A 25215-nucleotide genomic window follows, 5' to 3' on the forward strand; every position below is an offset into this window, starting at 1 on the left:
TGGATTTTGCTGCGGGCACCCTGTTCCTGGCTGGCACCCACACGCAAGTCTCTTTTTTTTCTTGTCTTCTGTACAGCAGATTCCGCTGCGAGCATCCTGTTCCCGGCCAGTATTCACGGGTATCTCTCATTTCTTCTCTTCTGTAGTGCGAATTCCGCTGCCGAGACCCTGTTCCCAGCTGGCATCCACACGTACCTCATTTCTTCTCTTCTGCAGTTCGGATTCCTCTGTGGGCACACTGTTCTCAGCTGGCATCCACGCGTACCTCATTTCTTCTCTTCTGTACTGCGGATTCCACTGCGGGCACCCTGTTCCCGGCCAGCGTTCACACGTACCTCTCATTTCTTCTTCTCTTCTGTACAGCGGATGGCCTGCATGGCTCGCCTTCTTCAATGGAAGCCGTTCGCGCACAATCTGTTTAAAAATAGAGAATGTTGCAAATTTTCCACCGCAAGCGGAAACAAATCACGATTGATTTCCGCTCGTGTGCAGAAAAAGCGCTTTTCCATAACATGCTATGGAAGTTATTTGCTGCTGATGCCTGCTCCGGATTCCGCGATTCAAATACGGTTGTGCAGCCGGCCTTATTAAGTGTACCAGGTGATTGTATCTTCATCCTACCGAGGTAGATGAAAGCGTTTCCCTGGCTGTCAGCCTGACCGAAACGTGATTACCTGCCTGCAGCAATTAAAGTTTGCTCAGTGAGCCCCTGCCATCTGCAGGTATGTTTTATCCACCTCTAGAATATTCCTACTTCTGGACCCGGTTCCATCCACCACCCACTCTACATGGTCAGACCCCCATTACACTCCAATAGGGCCTGTGCATAGGATGGGCGTACCCATGAGTTACATACAGACACTTTCAGCCGTGTGCCTTATGTAAAGGTGTCAGTCCTACCTTGTGCACCACAGTCTAGGATTCTTTTTGCACTATGGAATTTATGCCCGCCTGATACTTCAGTGCGCGACTCGGTATGTCTCTAATGCTTGAAGAAAAGGAAATGCACATTACCTAGAAGGAAAAAAACCTACCTGCCTGAAGGCCTAAAGCAATGTGTGAAGGTTGCCCAGACAACAGATGGAAGGTCCAGATTAAACAGGTATTACCACATTAGAAACAAAGGTCACCCAAACCTTCAGGTTATCATTAGGTATATTATATGGAAAAAGCAGCCGGACTCTCCATAAATAGAAAGCTATATCGCTCTAAATAAAACTAAAAGTCGAATGGATTAAAGCAAGGTGATTGGGTAAAAAGGCTAAACATGGACTTTTTAATAGACATGAAACCGTAGCCATGAAATATACAGAAAATACTCCAACACACAGATTAGCCAGAAGAGAAATACAGCTGCAGAATCCAACTAGTCTGCCCCGTTTTCCCCATCAGTCCTGTGATTTGGTTTCTGTCCTTTTTGATGGGTTTGTCATTGATGTTTTTACACCCTTGGTAAAGTGCTTATCACATGGGGAGGAAGCTGTTTTTTTCAGTGTAAAACAATTTTCTCTGATCTTCTAAAGTTACCTTGTGCCCCCCCCTTATTTTTGGTTTACCAGCTGTAGAAAGAGAACCAACTATCATTCAATCCCTTCAAGGGTTTGGTTGGAGCCTTCCCGTATGTCCTACGGGACATCATAAAATGGGGACCTTCCACTTGTGACAGCCCTCACTAATGGGCCAAAGCAGAGCGGTACGAACTACGCTGGTCGTAATACTACAGAAGGACCTATATGGCTGGCCACAACTTCCCCTAGAGCTAACTGTGGATCACTGGGGGTTTCAGAAGGCAAACCGGATCACTGCGCCATTTTCATTTTAAAGGATGTTGTCACGGCAACACAACCTGTTTAATGTAATTAAAGGTTTCAGTCCTGTCCCCTCTGTCTACAGTATATTTAGTTCCTCAAACTAAGGGCTTATTCACACAAGCACATTTGCGCAGTGTATGCAACACGCAGTGAATAGAACCCATTGATTTTAATGGGTTCGCTCACAAGTGTATTTTGCGTGCGCATTTCATTTTCCCCCTAAAAAAATATACAGCATGTTCTATTTTCATGTGTATTATTCAATGTGCGCATTGGTTTCAATGTGTTTTTCTCTCAGCGATGCTGCGAGATTGAGAAATCTTTGGACAATTCCTCACATGGAATCACCAATTAGTTTCTATGAGATCGTTAAAAAAATGGTCTTACACTCACATGCCATGTGGTGTGAATGAGAATGCAATGTGATCTGTTGGGTTTTTGGACTTTTGCTAGTGACGATTGGGTTAGAAGAGGAAGAGTTCCTATTTTTGTTGAGTACGAGTACTTTCTCTCCCTTCAGCCAATTGTTTCTAATGTTTTTGTTATCAGTGTCCATCCATCCTTGTGTTAGCATTCAACACTGGCTCGGACTACAATATTTTAATGAGATTTAGGGTGCCTGTCCACGGGCGTGATTTGCCGGTGAATCACGTCCTCTGAAGCTTTCCATAGCCACTGCTATGGAAAGCGCCGGCCCCCTGTCCACGAGCGGAGAATCATTGCGATTCTCTGCTCGCGGCGGGCAATTCGTAGCATGCTGTGAATTGGCTCGATTCTCCGCAGTCAGCCTATCTATCAGATAGGGCTGACCGGCGGAGATTCGGCAGCAGCCCCTGCTCTCGGGCGGCGGCTCCCGCGGCAGGGCTTCGCCACAGGATACCGCAACACCGTGGACAATTTAGATTTGTATATATGAATAGTTTTTTTCTCAGTGATAGAAAAAAAAAAACAGTGTGCCAATGCATTATTGCTGCCACATGGATATGCAGATACCGGCTGGTGATCGGCCCATACAGCTTTATTTATACTACACTATTTGGAAGAACATGGACAATTGTACAGAACAAACACTTTTTCCTCGTGTCACCCCAATTTTCTTATAGATTGTAAGTCTTGAGAGCAGCGCCCTCAGTCATTATTCAATTTTGATTTAGTTTTACAGCTTGTGAAGTGCTGCAGTAGAAGTTGGCGCTATATAAATTATTATTAATAAAAAAACATGGAAATTGCTTTGTGAAAGTAGAAAATAGCTGAACTGAAGCAACCAATGCCAGGCGGCTTCTGCCAAGCAAAATAAAAGTCATGGGATGTACTAAACAGGCCTAGTAATGAGAGCATAGTTTTACCTTTCTTTGTCTTAGTAATACATTATCCGCAATACTTTGCGTAGGTAATAGAGATGAGCGAGCACCAAAATGCTCGGGTGCTCGTTACTCGGGACGAACGTTTCGCGATGCTCGAGGGTTCGTTTCGAGTAACGAACCCCATTGAAGACAATGGGCGACCCGAGCATTTTTGTATATCGCCGATGCTCACTAAGGTTTTCATTCATCCAGAAATGTGTTACAATAAAAATATATACCGGCGTATAAGGCGACGGGGCGTATAAGACGGCCCCCCAACTGTCAGCTTATACGCCGGGAATACAGCGGAGCAAAGAATAAAAATCATTACTCACTTCACCGATGCTTCTGCGGTGCTGCTGCAGGCTGTCGCTCCCTCCTGGTCCCCGGCAGAGCATTGCTTTCTGGACGCAGTGGTTGAAATCCCCGCCTCCAGAAACACACGGGCCTTCAGCCAATCACAGCCATTCAATGACATCATTGTCATTGGCTGTGATTGGCTGAAGGCACGTGTGTTTCTGGAGGCGGGGATTTAAAGCCCTTCGTAGAGAAAGCAATGCTCTGCCGGGGACCAGGAGGGAGCGACAGCCTGCAGCAGCACCGCAGAAGCACCGGTGAAGTGAGTAATGATTTTTATTCTTTGCTCTGCTGTATTCCCGGCGTATAAGGTGACAGTTGGGGGGTCGTCTTATACGCCCCGTCGCCTTATACGCCGGTATATATTTTTATTGTAACACATTTCTGGATGAATTGCAGGGAAGGGCTTATATATTTAAGCCCTTCCCGACAATTCATCCCGCGATCGCCGGCAGCCCATTGCTTTCAGTGGAACCTGCTGTATTGCCGGCTCCATTGAATTCAATGGGCAAACATCGTTCTTCTCTGCCACAGCTGTTACAGCTGTGGCAGAGAAGAATGATTTGTCTTCTATATGTTCTCAATGGGGTCGGCGCTGCTGCCGCCGGCCCCATTAAGCGCATATAGAGAAGAGAACAGGAATCGCAGATCGCACATAGGTGCGATCTGCGATTTCTATGGCCTAAGAAGGACCGTTGGGGTTCTTGAAGCCTAAAATAACTCCTAACGGTCTCCATATAGCAGCAGCACTTTCCCTGATTTATGTCAGAAGGCATCTGTGGCGAGCCGCGGGAGGGCAGATTTTAATACTCGGGTGACACCTAATCTCGCCAGCCACTCACTGCAGGGGGGTGGTATAGGGCTTGAACGTTGCAGGGGGAAGTTGTAATGCCTTCCCTGTCTTTCTATTGGCCAGAAAAGCGCGCAACTTTCTCAGGGAAGAAAATGAAAGTAACCCGAACACCGCGTGGTACTCGTTACGAGTAACGAGCATCTTGAACACCCTAATACTCACAGAATAACATTTTTGCCTTCTTCTCTGACATTACAAACACTCCATGATAATTGGTCATACTAGATTGACTTTTTATATCTTTACATTAGTGATGATGCAACTGTATAAAACAGAATATGTACCGTGTTTCCCCCAAAATAAGACACTGTCTTATATAATTTTTGCCCCAAAAGACACACTATTTCCAGGGGGTGTCTTATAATACTCACCTAGTAGATTGTGTTCGGGTCCCTCACGCTGGTCTCTGGCCCTGCTGCAGGCCTCCGTGGACTCCTGGACACTGATAGAGCATTACTTCCTGGTAGCGGAGCTTAAATACCCCGCCTCTAGCAAGCAATTGCTCTAATTGGTTCATCGAGCACCACGTCGGCCAATCAGAGCTGGCACTTGATTATAGCCAATCACAGCCATTCATTGAATGACATCATTGAATGGCTGTGATTGGTTAATCGAACGCCGGCTCTGATTGCTTGATGCGGTGCTCAATGAACCAATCAGAGCAATCACTGGCTGGAGGCGGAGTATTCAAGCCCTGCTACCAGGAAGAAATGCTCTGGCGGCGTTCAGGACTACACGAAAGCCTGCAACAGCGCTGCAGCCCAGCAAGAGGGACCCAAATGCCGTCTACTAGGTGAATATTGCTTTTTTTCCCCCCATGTATTGTAGCTAGGATTAATTTTCGAGGGAGGGATTATACTTCAAACAACCCCCTTGCCTCCCAAAAATTAAATCTGGGTAGGGTTTATTATTGGGGTAGGTCTTCTTTTCAGGGAAACGCGGTAGGTATTACTGATGACCCTGATGTATACTTAGACCCACTCATCCCTGCTAAAATAACAAAGGCAATGTTGTTCTTAGGCCTCGTTCACACGAGCGTGGTTTTAGTGCAGATAAGGCGCGTAAAAAAATTGCGACTAACTGCTCAAAAAATAGCATGAACGGGCGATTTCCAGCTATCAAGTCTCCAGCTTAATTAGCAGTGAAATTGCCCATTCACACGATTGGAGCTGCGTGTTGCGTGTTATCCAGCTACCACAGGAGTCTATGGAAACTCCCATACATCACGCACCAAAGATAGGTCAAGTCCTATCTTTTCACGCACTACAGACCTTAGATGCGTGTATTGCAACGGTGCATCTCCTATTTTTAAAGGTTTGTTGCGTGTCTAGATTTCCTTCAGCTAAATGCTTCTATAGGAAACCATTGATTCTATTACATGAGGTTTTTTTTCCACGCGCCTATTCTGCACTAAAACCACGCTCGTGTGAACAAGGCCTGAATCTATGTAGATTCTTAGTAGTTTTTTTCCAGAGCTGTCATCGCGCTATTAGGGCTAATTCACATGGGCATATGCGTACAACACTGTAAGTATACTCCAAAATTGTACGCCCATACACTCTGCTGGCAGAGATTGTGTAGGGCTGCGAATCTGATGTCACGGACATGTACAGTGTGGTTTTTATTTTTCCTTTTGAAATACCCGCCCTGTTCTGTATTGACAGCGTTTCATATGCACCCAATTCAAGGACTGCGTTTGATACGCGGAGAAATAGAACAAGTTGCAATTTCTCCTGCGTGTCAATACGCAGTGACCACACGCAGGTGTGAATGGAAGAGTGAAAGTCCATAGATTTTTATTGCCTCCGTTCACCGTGTGTTACATACAGGAAATATGCGTGCGTAATACACAGTGACAATACACCCGTGTGAATGAGCCCTAAGTGTGATAAGAAAGATACAACCACAGTCGACCATTTTAAATGCTTTGGAGACGAGTCCCTGTGTTACTCAAGTCACTGGCCGCATACAAACCACTGTCCTGCTCCATCTCCCCTCTCCACTACACTTTTTTAAAGGTTATTTTCACATGGGCGATAAAATTGCGCAATGCGAGTGAAAACGCAGAATTAGGAAACCCATGCTTTTCAATGGTTTCATTCACATCTGTGATGTTTTCTCTCATGCGATGTTGCAAGATTTAGAATTTGCTGCCTGCCCTATCTTTTTTTTCCCAATGGAGCTTTCGTTTTATCGCATTGCAACATACGAACTTGTGATTTTTGTGTGATGCAATACGTTTTTAACATTAGACACTTCTGTTGTCTACCGCAAGAGAAAATTGCAAGCGGCAGCGATGCAATGTGAGATTATTTGTCAGGAAAAGCATCGCTGATGCTTAATCATCTCATGGGCACGTATGCAATATTGCCGCGATATTTTCGTGGCGATATCTCACTCGCCCGTGTGGAACTAGCCCGAGGGGGTTTTCCCTCCAAGTTACCCTTTTAGAAGTGTGATTCTCACCTCCTTTTATGATGTTTCCTGTGATGGGTTTATGACTTTATGGGGTTAGTCAAACGAGCGTATGCGTATACACGTTCGCCTGTACGCAACGTATATTTGCATGAATGAATTTTTGACACAATGGACTCCCGACTGTTATTGGCATTTTTAAAGATATTCACCCCGGACACTGCAGCACGCATGTAAAAAACACGCTGAAGCAATTGCTGGCAACATTTGGAAGAAATGCTCGGAATGGTAATGAAATGCCTAATTAGGGCGAGCTGTCTTTTCCAAGCGTTGTACGCAGGGTAACTGCCCCCCCCCCCCCTTTTCCATCTATGGCAGCTTGCTGTGTTACACAGCGAAAGTATAAAATATACGGCCGTGAAAGATGGAGGACGTCTTATTTTTTCTCACGTAAATATTTTGCGCGGAAAAAAGACGTTCCTCTGAACGCAAATGCATTGCTTACTCGCGTTATTTGTGCGACTTTTGTGTGCGGAAATGCCTTCGCAAATACAGTCATTTGAAGGAGGCCTCAAAAGGGAGGGAAGTCATTTTGGTAGCGCACAGGAAGGAGAAGTTGCACTATCTTTGGGCAAAAGTAGACAAAAAGAGTGAGACATGGTGGACATGCTGTACGCCTCTCCTCTGGAAGGCATTACCCATACCCAGCGACAACGGTTATTCTCAAAAGGGCTGGTGGTAAACTAAATATCGCTGAGCCAGCTATAAGAAAGGAAGGTTTGGAGAACCGGAATTCCTGTATCGAGCCTCAGGCATCCTAAGGTCGGTCTCACATGACCGGATTTAGATTGCGGAATGCGCAATACTCACCCACGCAGATGATCTGCGGTATTCCGCATCCATTAACAAGAATAGAGCAGTAGCATGTCCATTCACATGAGCGTAAATAAAATCGAAGTACGATCCATTCTTGTGTGAATTCCACACGGATGGCTTCCATTGAAGTCAATGGAAGACGTCCGACCCACAGCCCATCCGAATAGATATTGCGAATAGGTCACTGGTACCCGCGTCATCGCCTAGTGACGGCGCGGGAAGAACAAACATTTGAAAAAAAAATTGTGCTGCACATGACCGACGGCAGCTCGCGGCAGCCACCTGCAGTACAGATAAACGACGATAAGAAAAGGTATTCGCGGATGCTGGCTGCGGTCAGGGCCGGATTCCGCAGCAGGCACCCGCATGCGAAATCCGACCCATCCGTGTGGGACCGGCCAAAATAGAGTGACTTTCCTTACTTCTGAGTTTTGGGTTTGGGAGATTCGGATTCCCCAGAAAGGATGGAGACGCGGATGTCAAGCCAAGGCTGAGTCTGAACAAACACTACTCCAACTGGGCAACCCTCCTCCCAGGGACTGTGCCCATCCTGAACCAATGCCTGGCCCACCACAACACTCTCATAGTCACATTTTATGCTTACTGAGTACATAAGACGATGACCCCTATCCTCAGATGAAGGAAAGCCCAAGAATGCAAATGAATTCAAGAGTTTTCCAAATATTTCATTGAAGGGCAAAAAGACTCAGACTGTGGTGAAAGTAGAAGATTCTTCAATAATATCTTTTCTAGCTTTAATACATTATTTAAAGTACTGAAAAATAGAAATCATTTTTACCGTTGCACAAGATAAAATAACGTACCTTAAATGCCATTTGGATAGTATGCTCAGAATTGGCAGGATGGCAGAGGATTGCTATGCCGATCACATACTCTCTGAAGTCTATGGTGCCATCTTTGTTCTGTAACAGAGAAAAGAAGAAATTAAATACAGTTGAGTTAACCCCGTAAAGGACGCAGCCTTGTTCGATACTTAAAGACACAACGGTTCTTTGGGATTTTCTATTTTAAAAGCCATATTTTTTTTCTTCTGTCGGCATATAGCAGTATGAGGGCTTTTACAGACTAGCGTTTTTTTTCTCCAAATGTCAATGGGACTTTCTAATGTTAAAATCACAATCGCACAAAAATCGCAACAACGCAAACTTGCGATTTTAACATTGGAAACTCCCATTGATATTTGGAAAAAAAATGCAGCGAAATTGCAGTGGGAAAAAGAAACCGCTAGTGGGTAAAAGCCCTGAGGGCCTGTTTATTGTATGGCAAGCTGTAGTTTTTTTTTTTTATTGGTACCATTTTGGGGTACTTACGTATTCTATAATTTATTAATTTTTTTGGTAGGGGATAGAGTAAAAGAACACATCAGCCTTTTTTATGGCATTCACTATCTAGTATAAATTAGGCCATTTTCACATGGCCAAGAGAATCAAGCAAAGACTTGTGCAGTGCGGGGCACAAAAATATGAACCCCATTCTTTTGAATGGGGTCATAACCAAAAGCGATTTTATCGTGCATCGCATTGCACCGCGATGAGATCCCGGGAAACAAATCGCGGCACGTCCTATCTTTGGGCGTGCCCTCTCATCACATGGGGCCGGCGGCAGCAACACACCACGTACTAGGTGCACGCAGGGCGATGTGTGGTCTCCCCATTAAGAACAATGGTAGACACTCCGCAATCCATCGCCGCGGTCTTGATATAAAAACGCTTCAAATCTGCGAAAAAGTTGCATGTTGGCGAGTACGATATTGGACCATGATTCACAGCCCAATATCGCACTCGCCCGTGTGAAGTTAGCCTAACACAGCTTTTTTTTCTGCAGGTCGATACAATTACCACAATATCAAAATTATAATTTTTTTTAGGGTTTTTCACAATGAAAACCTTTTCCCATGGATGGAGCTTTAAGGACGTAACGATTTTTGGCTGATTTTCACCTCCATTCTTCAAAAGCCGTAGCTTTTTATTTTTTCGGCGACGCGGCCGTATAAGGGCTTGTTCTTCGCGTGGCGCACTTTAGTTTTTATTAGTGCCATTTTTTTCGGTACATAGACTATATTGTAAGGCTTAAGGGACAGTTAGGAGGGAAAGCCTCATGGGATCTGGGAGCTTTATGTACATGATGGATGGATGATATGTCACCCTCCATGGAGGAGGTTTTCTGGTTAACCAAGATATGTTACAAAGGTCATTACTGGGTCAGATGAGATGGAAGAGAGTGAGTTCTGCCCAGTGATGGACTGGTTGGCAGCGGCAGATGATTGGCTGAAGAAAAATGGCGGGAAATGGCTGTGGTTGTCAGGCAGAATCAGGTGGCCTGACCGTGGCTGGTGATTGGCCCAGAGGAACAAACAGAGGAGCAGCAGTGAGATATGGAGGTGCAGAGATGTGGGGCCATGATCTGGAAAGGAAGCAGCACCCAAGTAACAGTTCCCTGTTTGGATGGGGAGGAATAGTTTCACAGATGTCTGGAATTCCCTGCGCTTCAGCTTAGGACTTGTCAGCAGCGCCGGCCAGGAGGAGCAGAACAGGCAGAGGACATTGTGTGAACGCTTGTATCTGAGGAGGACTTGTCAGTAGAATACCACCAGCGAAACGAATGTGGAAGGAGAGAGACATCTTTTACCTTCATCCGATCGGAGGCAACTGAGACATAGCAGCAGGAACAGTGCCCACTAGATGCCAACACCAGCGGGAACAGTGCCCACCAGATGCCAACACCAGCGGGAACAGTGCCCGCCAGATGACAACACCAGCGGGAATAGTGCCCGCCAGATGACAACACCAGCGGGAACAGTGCCCACTAGATGACAAACCAAGTCCTGTGCTGCTGCAGGCACAGCGTACAGGTGAAGCTCTACAAGTTGGTGAGATCTCTGGTACCCAGGTGGTATACCTGGTACGTGTGCATATAAGGACTTGTTTAACCAGTTGGGGGCGATCCGCTCGCCGCTTTTTGTGTTTGTTTTTTTGTGGGCCAGAACCAGGAGTGGCACGGGGTCCGTCCCCTCTGAGGTAGCCACGGCACGAGGGTCCGTCCCCTCTGAGGTAACCACGGCACGAGGGTCCGTCCCCTCTGAGGTAGCCACGGCACGAGGGTCCATCCCCTCTGAGGTAGCCACGGCACGGTGGTCCGTCCCCTCTGAGGTAACCACGGCACTGGGGTCCGTCCCCTCTGAGGTAACCACGGCACGGGGGTCCGTCCCCTCTGAGGTAACCACGGCACGGGGGTCCGTCCCCTCTGAGGTAACCACGGCACGGGGGTCCGTCCCCTCTGAGGTAACCACGGCACGGGGGTCCGTCCCCTCTGAGGTAACCACGGCACGGGGGTCCGTTCCCTCTGAGGTAACCACGGCATGGGGGTCCGTTCCCTCTGAGGTAACCACGGCACGGGGGTCCCTCACCTCTGAGGTAACCACGGCACGGGGGTCCCTCACCTCTGAGGTAACCACGGCACGGGGGTCCCTCACCTCTGAGGTAACCACGGCACGGGGGTCCCTCACCTCTGAGGTAACCACGGCACGGGGGTCCCTCACCTCTGAGGTAACCACGGCACGGGGGTCCCTCACCTCTGAGGTAACCACGGCACGGGGGTCCCTCACCTCTGTGGTAACCACGGCACGGGGTCTGTCACCCTCTGAGGTAACCACGGCACGGGGTCTGTCACCCTCTGAGGTAACCACGGCACAGGGGTCCCTCACCTCTGTGGTAACCACGGCACGGGGTCTGTCACCTCTGAGGTAACCACGGCACGGGGTCTGTGGTTGAGGCGGCTGCTGCTGTTAATCAGATCGGTTTTATAATTACTTGTTATTTTATAACTGTTACTTTCATATAAAGAATCAGAATAGAATGATGATAACCAGAGGAAACAAACATTTTTTATAAATCGGGGCACCGCAGTATCTGGGATGCGAGAAGGGGGGTGGGTTTTACATTTAATGGGAATCAAAGTAAAGGGAGCGGTGTGGGTACCGACATGAGGGCTCATATGGTGCCGCTCTCATCCACAGATTGTTGTTTTAGTCAGAAATCAGTACAAATTCCTTGCATCCAGGAAATAGAGAATGTCCTGCAAAAAGGCAAGACTCCAATCAGGCTCTCATGTTGGAAGTAGGCCCGGCTCATTTAAGAAGGCTCTCAGTACATCTTAGGCAGGGGTCACGCGGGACGTATTCCCAGCGGAAACCTCGTGGATTGGCCGCAGCGAAAAACTGCAAGATTTCCGCTGGGAAAGTGCTGCTTCAAGACCCGCGGCACTTAGCCGCATGCTTTTCCGTTATAGAGGAGAGCGCAGCTGCAACAGAAAAAAATATTGACATGCTGCGCCCGGGAAATCTGCGCCGCAGCGCCAGCTTCTGCCGGCTTTGCCGCAACTGATTGGCTCTCCTGTGTGGACAAGATTTTTGACAAATCTCGTCCACATGGCTGGCTAATACCAGGATTAGCGGCCGCAGGCGGACTTGCCACAGAAAAATTCTGGACAAAATTTCCGCGCCAAATCAGTCCTTTGTGAACCTAGCCTTGAGTGCAAGGGACTCGGCTGTGAAGGGGTTTGATGAGTTAATTTATTTCCTATCCTGAGGTAGTTCCGTTGATCAGGACATAGATGAGGGCAGAGTTGCAGGTCATTCCCGGGACGCAGCATGTCAATTTTTTGTCTTCCATTGTGACCCCGCTCCTCTATGGAAAAGCTCGTCGCAACAGAAAAGCGTGCGGCGAAGCTGCTCCAAAACCCGCGGCTTAGTGCAGCTGGTTTTGGAGCTATGCTTATCCAGCAGAAATGTCATGTTTTTTCAATACAGCAAAACCGAGAAATTTCTGCCGGGAATACGTCCCGTGTGACCCCAGCCTTACAGAGTGCGATAGCGCGGGATCTCACGCTATCCTCACAGTGTAACTGTACGCCCTGTGGAGCTAAGTACCATGTCGTGGCAAGGGGTTAATCACTTTTATTACATCTTTTTGGGGGGCGAAATAAACAAAAACATTTTTGACTCCATCTTTTTTTCGTTCCTTTACAAAAAAAAGGGAAAGCACACAAAATACTTGTTTTACATGGATTTAAATTTTTATTTTGCTTCTTTTCTAGGTAGGGTACTTTAACCTATGATTCAATGATTGCTCAGATTATAGGAAAAAAAGATAACACGCTATGACGACCCATCGGCCCTCTGCAACCGGATGGTAGAGGGCCAATGACATTAAAGAGGGAGCTCACTTCTTTTGTTGGTAGCTTACATTGCGGCCTGTAAAGGGTTAACAGTAGTGATGAGCGAGCATACTCGCTAAGGTCAATTGCTCGAGCGAGCATTGCCCTAAGTGAGTACCTGCCCGCTCGAGACAAAAGGTTCGGGTGCCGGCGGCGGGCAGGGAGCTGCGGGGGAGAGCGGGGAGGAATGGAGGGAAGATCTCTCTCTCCCTCTCTTCCCCCCGCTTCCCCCTGCTGACTGCCGCTACTCACCGCTCCCCCGCGCTGGCACCCGAACCTTGTGTCTCGAGCGGGCAGGTACTTGCTAAGGGCAATGCTCACTCGAGCAATTGCCGTTAGCGAGTATGCTTGCTTATCTCTAGTTAACAGCTGAAATCAAAGTTCTCTGTAATTCCTATGATAGAGGTATTTCCGCTATCCGTTACTGCCCTGCAGTTGGCGCTGACTCAGTCCTGAGCTCTCGCCATCTCATTATGGTACACGTACGGCATTTCGTGCGAACCCCATCCCTACCGTGACATACATATATATATATATATATATACATATATATATATATATCATGGGGTGGGAAGGGGTTAAATGAAACGGTTTGACATTTTCAACACTTCACATCCATGTTTACTATTGTAAAAGGGTGTTCTGGTTAAGAAAATGAATGCTATTCTTTGCATAGTGAAAAGTTGTGCAACTTCACAATATACTTTCTGTATCAGATCTTCAGAGATTTTAAGAACTCAGCTTGCTGTCATTTTAATAAGAAACATTCCAGGTCATGTGATGAACGTCCGTACAGTTATGTGTCTTGTATCTGCCATACACTTGTGTGCCCACCACCACATAACCAGATTTTTACCCCCTAAAAAAGTTTCAATTGAGTGACAGCAAGCAGAGATCTTGACATATGTGAGAAACAGAAAAAAATATTGGAAAATTGCATAACTCTTTTGTTATACAGAAAATAACCTTTATTTTCTGAAGCCGGACTACCCCTTCAGTGTGACAGGGTTTAAGAAATCAAACGTTATCCTTGTGTTGTTACAGAGCCGCTTGGTGTGTAGAGACATAGGAAGCATGCTGGGCAATATAGTTGGCGAGGCAATGTATGGCACCCTTAGGCCCCTTTCACACTGGTGATAGCACTATTGGCGCTACAAAATCGCGTGTACATTTTTTTCTAGAGAGAAATCCCGCATTGAATTGCCGCCGCGTGCGATAAAATGACGCAACGTTTTATCGCAAAAGTCAATGGGACTTTCTAATGTTAAAATCGCATCGCAACACGATAAAACGCAGGCTCACTGGCTCACTGGTTTCAAAATGTGCTTTTTTATTAATGCCTCATGCGAAAATCGTGCGATTTTTGCGGTGTTATACGAGAACATCGGAGACTAATTAGGCTGCCCAGCCGGCTCAATACCATCACGGGTGTATCCCGCGCCAATGTGAACTGGAAAGGCAATGTGGAAAGTACATTAGAATGTGCACATTTTCGCACAACAGCCCACATCGTTTACGGATCGTATTTGTGCACGCATTAGCGCCGTGTATTTGTGGAACAAATTATGCTTCCCCCCCCATCTGCAAAAAAATTCACACTTATTGAAATGTCTAATTAGGCCGCCTTCACGCGACCGTATGCATTTTTACGTTCGCCCGTACGCACCGTATTATCGCAGATTTGCCACGATTGAGACTCGGACGTTATTTGCGTATTTCATGCCATTCACACAACAGTATCGGATAGGAGCGCGGTTACACTCGCGAGAGGATGTGGTAGCACTCTATTCAGAGCGCAATGACGTCAAGCTCTCGCAGGCGTGAACACGTTATGTGACGGAGCCCTCGGGGGCGCACACAAGTGTCTGTAAAAACGGAGCGTCTTTTATCAAGTGTTTTGCTCGCAGAGCTGCGTTTTTATGCATTTTGTTTTTGTGCGCGTTTGCCCGCGTTTTTACGACGCATTTTGTACAGTAACAATAGGATGTTGTCGCCACGTTTTTTACGCCCCCTATTCATTTCAAAGGGCGATTTAGTGGGCGAAATATGTGCCGAAACGCCGAAAATGGGACACGCTGCGTGTAAAATATGGTGCAAAAACGCTAATGTGAGGCCCCATGAAATATGTAGAGCTTCAGTGCAGAGTAGTACGCGGGCATGAAAAACGTGCGTAATACATGGTATAAAACCGCTTGTGAGGGAGCGGCCCTAACACTGCTTCTCCCCTGTTGTCAGACAATGGCCGCCGATCGCCATAATCAGTGGAATAGAAGGGTCTATATAACAAGATGGCGTCTGCCGGCCTTCTGTACTGTGAACTATTAAGAACTACAGAGCGATTCACTCGCTAGGAAACCCGAATGTTCCTCAGTAACTTCTCCATTTTTGTCTGGCTCCTCATGAGGAAGATGCTGATGCCTGAGGCGGCCCGCAGGCTGTTGCCCCCGGCAACCAATCACAGAGCAGCTTTCGCTTTCCCTCAGCTCTGGTTTAGGACAGTTTTTGTTTTAGCCCCCTTCATAAATCTCCCGCCATGTCTGTCAGACCATCAACTCTCAGCAACGTGCGCCATTCCCCTGACGTCGTGACACGACCGCTAGACAGGTGTGCGCCACAGACATGTACTCCGGTGAGCATCTCGTGGCAAACGGCTCCATTTAATCAGTGTCAGAATATATCTATGAAGGCTGCGAGACGCGCAAAACTTGTGTGAATATGAATTATGTATTATGTCCATACACACGAGCGATGCTGTGAGGGGGAAAAAACAAAACAAAAACGCAGCAGGTCGTATTTTTTTCCCGCGTTCCTCAGTCTGCCTCGCCCATTGATTTCAATGGGACCTTAAATACGTTGCATGGCTCTCGTGCGATGCGATGATTCCCATTGGAATCAACCAGAAACACTTCTGATCCGCTCTTATGTGTGAGACTCGCACCAGAGGATCGGAATTTCACAGAAGCAATATGAAGCGTTTTTGGCTGAAAGTCGCCTCGCAGCCGCGGAGTAAAAAGTTGATAAGCGTGATATCGGGCCAAAAATTGCGCCCGCCTGTGTGTAACTAGCCTCAGAGACGTGATATGGCGGGAGGCTGCCGCCATCACTGGTGTCACACTAGCAGATGGCCGGCTATATGCAGATTCACATACAAAAGGTCATGGATGCTGCAGGCGCCATTTTCTGCACTCTTCAGAGGGAATGAGGCAAAAGAGTACAAAGTTAGGGCTTAAACAGACAAGCGGATGCACAAATATGCTCACCGCAATGGAGGGTGTTGGTGCATGAACACGTTAGAAGTCTTGTTTACTGTTCAAACCCGTGTAAAAAAAAAAAAAAAAGCGGGCAAGGCCTATCTTTTCTCGCACGCGAGAAACACGGTCGTCAGAATTAAACCATTAAGATCAATAACTATGCTTCTTCATGTTGTGCGTGCGCAAAAAGCTCCACAACCGCGTTCATCTGTTTACGGGCTTATTTAGACGACCTTTAGTGCTGTTAGAAAAGAAAAAAAAACATGAAACGCGACCCCGCGAAGCGCTGGATTCCAAGGTGTTCGGTCTGACGAACAATTTTTTGACGCTTAAAATATTGCGCCTTGAAAAATAGGACATACGCGCCCGTTTTCAGTCGTGCATTTTATATGTCACGTGAAAAGACAGGTCTTCAGGGAGTTACTGGCGTACAACGCAGGGAAAAGAAGTAGGCTCACCCCAACTAGGCGTTCATCGACCTTCTGAGGATTCTACAGCGATCGCTGGTTTCATCGCTTCTGCGTGCTTTTTTTACATTCAAACGGCAGCGAATACAGATCAGGACTTGATTCATTCATCTGGGGCGACCGTTAAACACATACGGTCGTGTGAAGGTGGTCTTAGGGCTTCTTTACACTGGCAATTGCGGCAAAATCGCGTCTTTTTTCTCACAATTTGAGCGTCAGTGCTGCTTTCTCTCACAAAAAGATCAATGTCGCTTAAGATTTTCTCGTGTGATTTTATTTTTTTTTTTCTTCACGCAATTTTGTAGTAATTTTTGCGTAAAAGTCAATAAGACTTTGTAATGTTAAAAATGCATTGCACGGTCGTGCTTTGCGATGCGGTAAAAGGGAGCCAGTATAGGGAAAAAACGCAAAACGCAGAAAGATAGGGCATCCCGTGATTTTTTTTTTTCACGCAACATCGCATGAGTAAAAACATTGCAGATGTGAAGGAAAGCATTAAAAATCATAATTCTGCATTTTTACTAGCTCCTGCATGGCGCAAAAATTGCATGATTTTATCACGTGTGGGTTTTGCAGGAAGGGAATCGGCCTGTATATGATCTGATTTATAAGTCCGGCGCACACGACCGTAAACGTAAAACGCTGCACGTTGCCGCTGTGGAGCCGGCCTATCGCTGCGTATGGCAGCGGTTTTGCACTGCGCATGACGATGTATCTCGCTCACACTGTCGTGCGCAGACTTCCTGGTTTTGTTTAATTTTCAAGCTCTGTCGCTTTGCAATGGCGCGTATAAACGCCGCACATGCGCAGTGTAATTGTGTATTTATAGCGTAAATTACGTGGCCATAGAGAACAATGGGCTTCATGACACAGTAAAGGCTACGGCCTCTTTCACATGCGGACCTACGCGTGCAAAAATCACCGCAGAAAAATCACGCGACTATTAGGAGGAATGGTTTCCTACGGGATCGTTCAGATGTTTTTTGCGCATGTAACATTTCTTTATCTGAACGTTCGCATAGAAAACCGTCGGTTCCAATAGCTGCAGGTTTTTTTACGTGCGTGATTTTTGCACACGTAGGTCCTCGTGTGAATGAGCCCTTAACCGGGCCCTTTTGTTTTTTGCTCCCCCGTTCTAATAAATCATAACTTGTATTTCTCCGTCGCCGTCGCTGTCTGAGGGCTCGTTTTTTGCAGGCTGAAAAAAAATTGTAAGTGGAAAAAAAAATGAAATTCCGCCATCTTTTGGTGCGTCTTGTTTCTACGGTGTACACACTGCAACGGAAATGACATGATAGCTTTAATCTATGGGTCAGTACGAATACTATGTTACCAAATTTATGTAGTTTTTTTTCTTTTTTCGCCGTACTACTTTTATTTTTTCCAAGATATTTAATTTTTTTTAATTATCTTCTGCCGCCATTTTCTGACGGCCATAACTTCTTTATTTTTTCGTTGACGCAGCTGTGTGAGGGCTCTGTTTTTGCAGGATATCCTGTAGTTTTCCGTTGGTACCATTCTGGAGCACATGTGACTTTTTCATCCCTTTTTATTACATTTTTTTCTTAAAGACGGGGTGTCCAAAAAGCAAAATTCTGGTGTTTTTTTTTCTTTCCTGATGACGTTCACTGTGCGGGGTAAATAATGTGCTACTTTGATAGGTTGGTCATTTACGGAAGCACAGTTTTTTTTTTTCTATTTAATAATTAAAATAACCTTTTATTTTTTTATATAATTAGTAAGACTTTTTAAAACTTATTTTCACTTTTTTTTGTCCCAGAGTGAACATGAGCGTGTGATGCTCTGATCGCTCTTGCAATATGATGAAATGCCATAGCCTTACATCATACTGCGAATTGACAGGCAGTCTACCAAGCCACCCCACGAGAATGCCTGGATAAGCATTCTGCTTTGACAGTCCTGGGGCCTTTCAGAAGGCCCCTGGCTGCCATCACACCCGCACGGCTCCCTGTGATCTCCATAGGTTCATTCTCATAAGCGTGTTTCTCACCTCATCTTTCTGCATGACAGGGAAGGGTTGTGACCCAGCGGACGTCGCAGGGAGAAGATGACCGCCGGCCCTTATTAAGCTTTACATCGGCACTGTATGCCACGGAGAGGGGTGAACGCGCGTGTGAACTGGCATTGTGAGTGCAACCCGATTACTGTAAACCTTGTTTATGCACAAATACGCTCCACTGCGACAATCGTCTTGTCGCGTACATTCGTCTGCCGAAGCCCTAGGGCCTCTTTCACACGGCGATTTAGCACGCTGATTTCTGTGCAGAAAAGCGGTCACAGAAACCGCAATGATTTTTACGTGCATTTGCGCTCCTGATATTCCATTAGAGTCTAGGGGGGTAAGCAAATGCGCTCTCATATGCATAAAATTGCGCCGACGGCTCCTTCACACGAATGTACTTTAGTCCCCTTATAATCACAACCGTATAAAGGGAAAAAACGAAACTGCGGATCTCTATGGGATTTCAGTGGTTTTGTTTTCACCACCTCCTTTCCTGCCCGTGATTTGTACGCATGATTTGCCCGTGCTGCCGAGCGTAGTTTCGCCTGTGCCAGTCTGAATAAGCCTTAGGCCTTATTCACAGGACGCCTTTTACATCAGTATTTTGTGAGCCAAACCAGGAGCGGCCCAAAATACGGAAGAAATGAAAATCTTCCCAATTAGACTTTCTCTCCACTTCTGGTTTTGGCTCACAAAATACTGATAAAAAATCCGCCCGTGTGAATAAGCCTTCAATTCTGTGTGCATGAAAAGAAAAATTGTGTCTCACTGGCTTGGCAAGTGATTTATATGCGATGCGTTTTTTCTGTCATATTGGAGCAATATATGATTTTTTTTCACTCGCGTGAAAGTAGCGTGCACAGTATATACAAAATAGCTGAAAAAGCGCAGCTTTAGGCCTCTTTCACACAAGCGTTGCATTTATACGCAAAAGCATCGCGTGGAAGAATTGCGGCAGCGCAGCATTGCTGCAATCTAATCCCTTTTGGAATTAGCGCTGTCTCGTCCATTCACAGGGCTGCATCGCGTAAATGGACTCCGCTGCCACGCTCGGCAGAATGGCTTCTATTAAGCCTTAATAGCTAAATAGAAACCAGCCGTCTTCTGCAACAAGCGGCGGTAAACTCCTTCCCCCTCTCTGCGATTTTCGGCAAAAGATAGGTCATGGCCCATATTTTGATGCTGTGCGGGAGGGGGAGGAGGGGAGGTAATAATCGCCCGTGTGAATGAATGCATTGCAGTCCAATGCTTCACATGGCGGCGATTTGTGGGCGACGTTTATCTGCGAGAAAACATTTGTATGAAAGCAGCTTTATGAGTGCGATATCAGTCCGATTTTCTAATAGCGATATTGCGCTTGCCCGCGTATGTGTATTCGCATCTGCAGATATTTTGCTGGCTTTTGTGCATTCAGAAAAATACCCACCGCTGCTCCCAGCTATTGAAATTAGTCTAACGAGTTCTGGATGCGTTCCTTTCCTGCGCAATTACGCAGCGTATCACGCACCTCCTGGCATATCACATGCATATTTGTGTATCCCCATTGACTTCTATGGGGACTTTTGGTGTGCAAAAATGCCGCAAAATAGAGTATGTTGCATATTTTTTTGCGTGAATTGTGAAAATGCGCACTTGTGGACAAACACATTGAAATCTACAGGGTTCTATTCGCTGCATAAATGCACACGCAAACACACCCATGTGAAGCCAGGAGTTCCTGCACATGGACATTTACACGCGTGTGTTAGCATGCGCAAAATTTCTGAGCACAATACGCAGAGAATAAAACCCATTGATTTCAATGGATTGGTTTTCATTTCCTTTTTTTTTTGCCCAAATGCGAAAAAACCGCTGCATGCTCTACTTTTGTGTGCATTTAAAGTCTATAGGGAGTGCGCAAATGTGCGTGCAATACGCTGTTGAATTCCACGAGAAAAATAACACACCTGGAACTCACTAGGGTAAATAACCATTTAAGTCGGGGAGGGCTCGTTTGCAGCACGCAAATGAATAGGCCCTGTGACACAGAAATGACAGTAAAATACACGTAAAAAAAAAATTGTTCACTGCGTGCAAAAACGCATACGCCCATGTAAAGCCCTTAGCACTCCTTCACACGCGCATGACGCAATCACGCGAGTGTGTGACGCATTTTCACTCTAAAATGGAGCGCAATCACTTCGTCTTGTGAGCGTTCCTGCGCAGGTAAGTGTCCTTTTCTGCACTGGCGGCCCTGTTCACACCTGAGAGGGACACAACCAGCAGTGAAAATTGACCAGTGGTTGCAGTTCCCACGGCCGATTCTCAGCGCGCAAAAGCACTCGTGTGAAAGAGCCCTCACTGATCTCTAAGGGCTCATGTCCACGGGCAAAATAAGAATTAAAATCCGCAGCGGATTTTAACTCTTCTCCTGCCCGCGGATCCGCACCCCATAGGGATGCATTGACCACCCGCGGGGTAGATAAATACCCGCGGATCGTCAATAAAAGTGATTTAAAAAAAAATGGAGCATGAAAAAATCTGGACCATGCTCCATTTTCATGCGGGTCTTCTATTGAAGCCTATGGAAGCCGTCCGGATCCGCGGGAGACAAAATTCGGAATTTACTCACACCCTCCGTTTCTTCTCTTCTCGGCGGCGCCATCTTCTCTCCGTCGCGGCCGGATCTTTTTTCTTCGGGACGGCGCATGCGCGGGGCACGTCACCGACGTCATCATGCGCATCCGCCGAGCCGAAGAAAGAAGATCTGGCCGCGACGCAGAGAAGATGACACCGCGGCGAAGAGAAGAAACGGAGCGGATGGGAGGTGAGTTAATTCTCATTTATTCTTATTTTCAGCCCTCATGTCCGCGGGGCAGGAGGGACCCGCTGCAGATTCTACATGGAGAATCCGTAGCGGGCCTGATTTTCCCCGTGGACATGAGGCCTAAGGCTTTATTCACACGAACGAGAAACTTGTGCAATTTCTGTGTGATGCAATGCGCACAAAACACGCACGGATGTGAAGTCCATTCTTTTGAATGGGCTCATACACATGAGCGATGTTTTCCCGCATCGCGGCACGTCCTATCTTTGGGTGAGCTCTCGCATCGCATCTCCCATCTACCTCACTGAAAGGAATCCCCGCAGGGATGAAGGGAATCCCTGCAGCTTGGGACGACCTTCATCGGCAAAGGAAGGGGGAAAGAGATTAACATCCCCGTAGGGACTCCCTTTATCCCCACAGGGATGTTAAACACCGTCCCCCCTCCCTTTGCCGGTTGGCTCGCATAGTCTCCCATAAAAGTCTATGTGGCGTCAAAATTAGAACATTTTCAATGTTTTCACTCATTCGATGTTGCAAGAAAAAAAAATAGCGGCGTGTTCTATCTTTCTGCGCTTTGTTTATCTCCCATGTTTCCCTATGGCGCCTCCTTTTTATCACATTGCAAAGCACCAACTTGTGATTTCCATGCGATGACTTTTTAACATTAGAAAGTCCAATTGACTCATAAATCGCGAACGGCAGCCATGTTTTTGGGAAAAAAAGCAGCGCTGATGCTCAAAAAAATTGCGGGGAAAAAAGTAGCGATTTTGCCACGATATCGCGATCGCCAGTGTGCAGGAGCCCTTAGGGAGCTTTCACATGAGGGGGGAAGCTAGTCGCACCACAAAACCATCATCAGACTTCTCGTGATTATTTTCAAACTCCTGCACTCGGATGCGGAGTTTGAAAACCCAACGAATGGGAAGAAATTCCCCTCGTTCAGGCGCACCGCAGCTCCGTACTGCCGAGTGTAGTTGTGCCCGCACTCATCTGGAACCGCCCTCACTCTGTATTTGGTCTTTCTTGTGGTTTTCTTTGCAGGTGTATAAAACTACAATTTTTCACACACACACAAAAAAAAAAAAAGCGCAAAAATCTCACACAGATTCACTGAATTTAATTGATTTGAATGAACAATTTCGATCAGTAATACAGACCATAACCGGACGTACTGCGTTTTTTTTTTTTCACGCATGTAAAATACACGTGTGAAAAACACAAGTCTGATTGCCCTAATACAAATCAATGGCGTTTATGCTATCCGTATAAGGGTGCCCACCCACTGGCGTTTTTTTTCACTGCGAAATTCGCAGGGTTTTTTTTTCTGCAGGGGGTCTATGGGACTTGTAATGTAAAAATCGCGATTTACCGCGATATCGCGATTGCGATTTTAGCTTTGCATGTCCCATAGCCCAAAGACCCCTGCAGAAAAAAAAAACGCTGCGAATTTCGCAGTAAAAAAACGCTAGTGGGTGGGCACCCTTAAGCGCGTAATCTGGAGCGCAAATACACCCGTGTGAATGAGGCCTGAGTCTAAGGGTGGCTTCACACGGGCGTATGCGTTTTTGCTAGCACAAGGCATTTGTGAGCGTGTTTGCATGCACAGAGCATCTTCACATGGGCACAAGACACACGCCCGCCCTGATTTAAATGCGCATTCTTTCACGGATCCCATTGTACATTTGTCCACCCCGCATAGACTTCTGCTCACGCAAAAAAGGATAATGTGTACGAACCCATGCGTCTCTGCATTTTGCACATGTACATTTTATCCACACGTGTTAATACGTCCGTGTGCCGGATCCCTAAGACACTACGCCTGCTGTGATTGACTAGTGCTGCCCACATGAGCGGCTCTGGCCAGTGAGATCTGCATGCACACAGTATGCATCAGGTAGTCGAAAAAGCGGTCCAGCCATCATTGTTTGGCCAGTACCAGAGGATGTGCTTTAAGGGGTTGTACCAAGATATAAAGAGATCTAAAGTTACTCAGAAGATGGGGAGTAACTCTATGATCAGTGGGGTGTAACCACTGGGGTTCCCACGAGTCCTGAGTATGGCGGTCCTGACTGTCCCCACAGAAATGGAGGACATGCATGCATTCCATTTATTTCAATGACAACACCGAAATTACCGAATACAAGGACAATGTCTGTCTATAGAGGGGGACTGGAGCATTATATCAGGAAAAATGAGCTTCGGCCATTAAACAGATATAATATGATCATGATCAGTGTGGAGTTTTGCACAAGACTGAAGTTTTATTATTGGGGTTATTTAGTTTAGCAAAAAAGACGGTTGGGGGGGGGGGGGGTGGCGACCTAATAATTATGTATAAATATATCGGGGGACAATACCGAGATCGCTTCCATCATCTGTTTATACCCAGGACTGTGCCAACAGAGCGCCCTCTACGTCTAGAGGAAAGAAGGTTTCTACACCGACATAGAAGGGGGTTCTTTACTGTAAGAGCAGTGAGACTATGGAACTCTCTGCCTGAGCATGTAGTGATGGTGAACATGATAAGCGTACAAGAGAGGCCTGGACGCCTTTCTTGGGTGTTACAATATAATATGTTATAGTCACTGATTACTTCAGAAGGGTCGGTGACCCGGGGATTATTCTGATTGCCAGATTGGAGTTGGGAAGGAATATTTTTCCTAAAGTGAGTATAATTGGCTTCGGCCTCATTAGGTTTTTCTCCTTCCTCTGGATCAACATTGCAGGATAGCAGGCTGAACTAGATGGACACAAGTCATTTTTCAGCCTAACACTATATGCTACCAAGTTCCCAAAAGTTACACGTCTCAAGTTGTGACATCTTATAGTAAGCCTTATAATATAAGACTTACCCGGTCAAACAGTGCGAACAGCTCTCTTAGTAGATCCGACACCGGCAGCTTGAGATGATTGGCAAACTCTTCTATTCCAATCCTTCCTCCCTTTGACAAGTTGGCAATAGATGCGTACACTTCCAGCTGTTTCTCAAAATTGTTCCATTTTAGGCTGAAAACAAATTGTTGAAAGTAAGTAATACAGTAACAAATATAAGTAAGGTAAAGGTATTGGGGCACAATCATTTGGCATAGTTTTGGCGCAGAGATTAGCGCTAGCGTGTGTGCTTGTCAAGAATCTGGCACTAGTTTTTGCTTAATGTTAAATATTCTTTAGGACTCACATAGGCGCAGCGATCTACAGCCGCAGTGAGGCTGAAAAAAACCCGCGTAATCATGCGATACTTCCGCTGTGCTCACAGCGGAAGTATCACGTGATGCATGGCTTCCATTGACTGCAATGGACGCCGGCTGCGCGTTTTTCCGCAATTAGAACATGCCACGATTTATTTCATGCTGCGTGAACATTTAAAGGCAGTAAGCTATTGGGTTCATGAAACGCGGCAGAAATCCATCCGTGGGCATTAGCCCCAAGTAGGTAATTCCTGCCTTGACTCCTCTTTTAGGTCCATTGACTTACTTGCCAAAATATATATTCACCTCAATTCACAGCTCATCTAGGCTACAAAATCAGCGTGTATACCAGAACTATCCCTCCGACTATAAAAGTCAGCGTGTATACCAGAACTATCCCCTGACTATAAAAGCCAGCGTGTATACCAGAACTATCCCTCCGACTATAAAAGTCAGCGTGTATACCAGAACTATCCCTCCGAGTATAAAAGTCAGCGTGTATACCAGAACTATCCCTCCGAGTATAAAAGTCAGCGTGTATACCAGAACTATCCCTCCGACTATAAAAGTCAGCGTGTATACCAGAACTA

The 25215-nt window shown here is 46.3% G+C and overlaps 1 protein-coding gene across 1 annotated transcript in view; it reads right to left on the reverse strand.

Moving 5' to 3' along the window:
* The window catches only part of LOC136598676 (lysophosphatidylcholine acyltransferase 2-like), an 80115-nt gene that overhangs the window by 18729 nt on the left and 36171 nt on the right, over positions 1-25215 (reverse strand). Inside the window, exons 3-4 of the mRNA XM_066588759.1 lie at positions 24290-24443; positions 8480-8578 (exon numbers count right to left, since the gene is read on the reverse strand). Coding sequence (XP_066444856.1) covers positions 8480-8578; positions 24290-24443 — 253 coding nt within the window. The remainder of the gene's footprint in view (positions 1-8479; positions 8579-24289; positions 24444-25215) is intronic.

The sequence above is a fragment of the Eleutherodactylus coqui genome, unplaced genomic scaffold, assembly GCF_035609145.1.
Source record: "Eleutherodactylus coqui strain aEleCoq1 unplaced genomic scaffold, aEleCoq1.hap1 HAP1_SCAFFOLD_69, whole genome shotgun sequence".
Taxonomy (NCBI): Eukaryota; Metazoa; Chordata; class Amphibia; order Anura; family Eleutherodactylidae; genus Eleutherodactylus; species Eleutherodactylus coqui.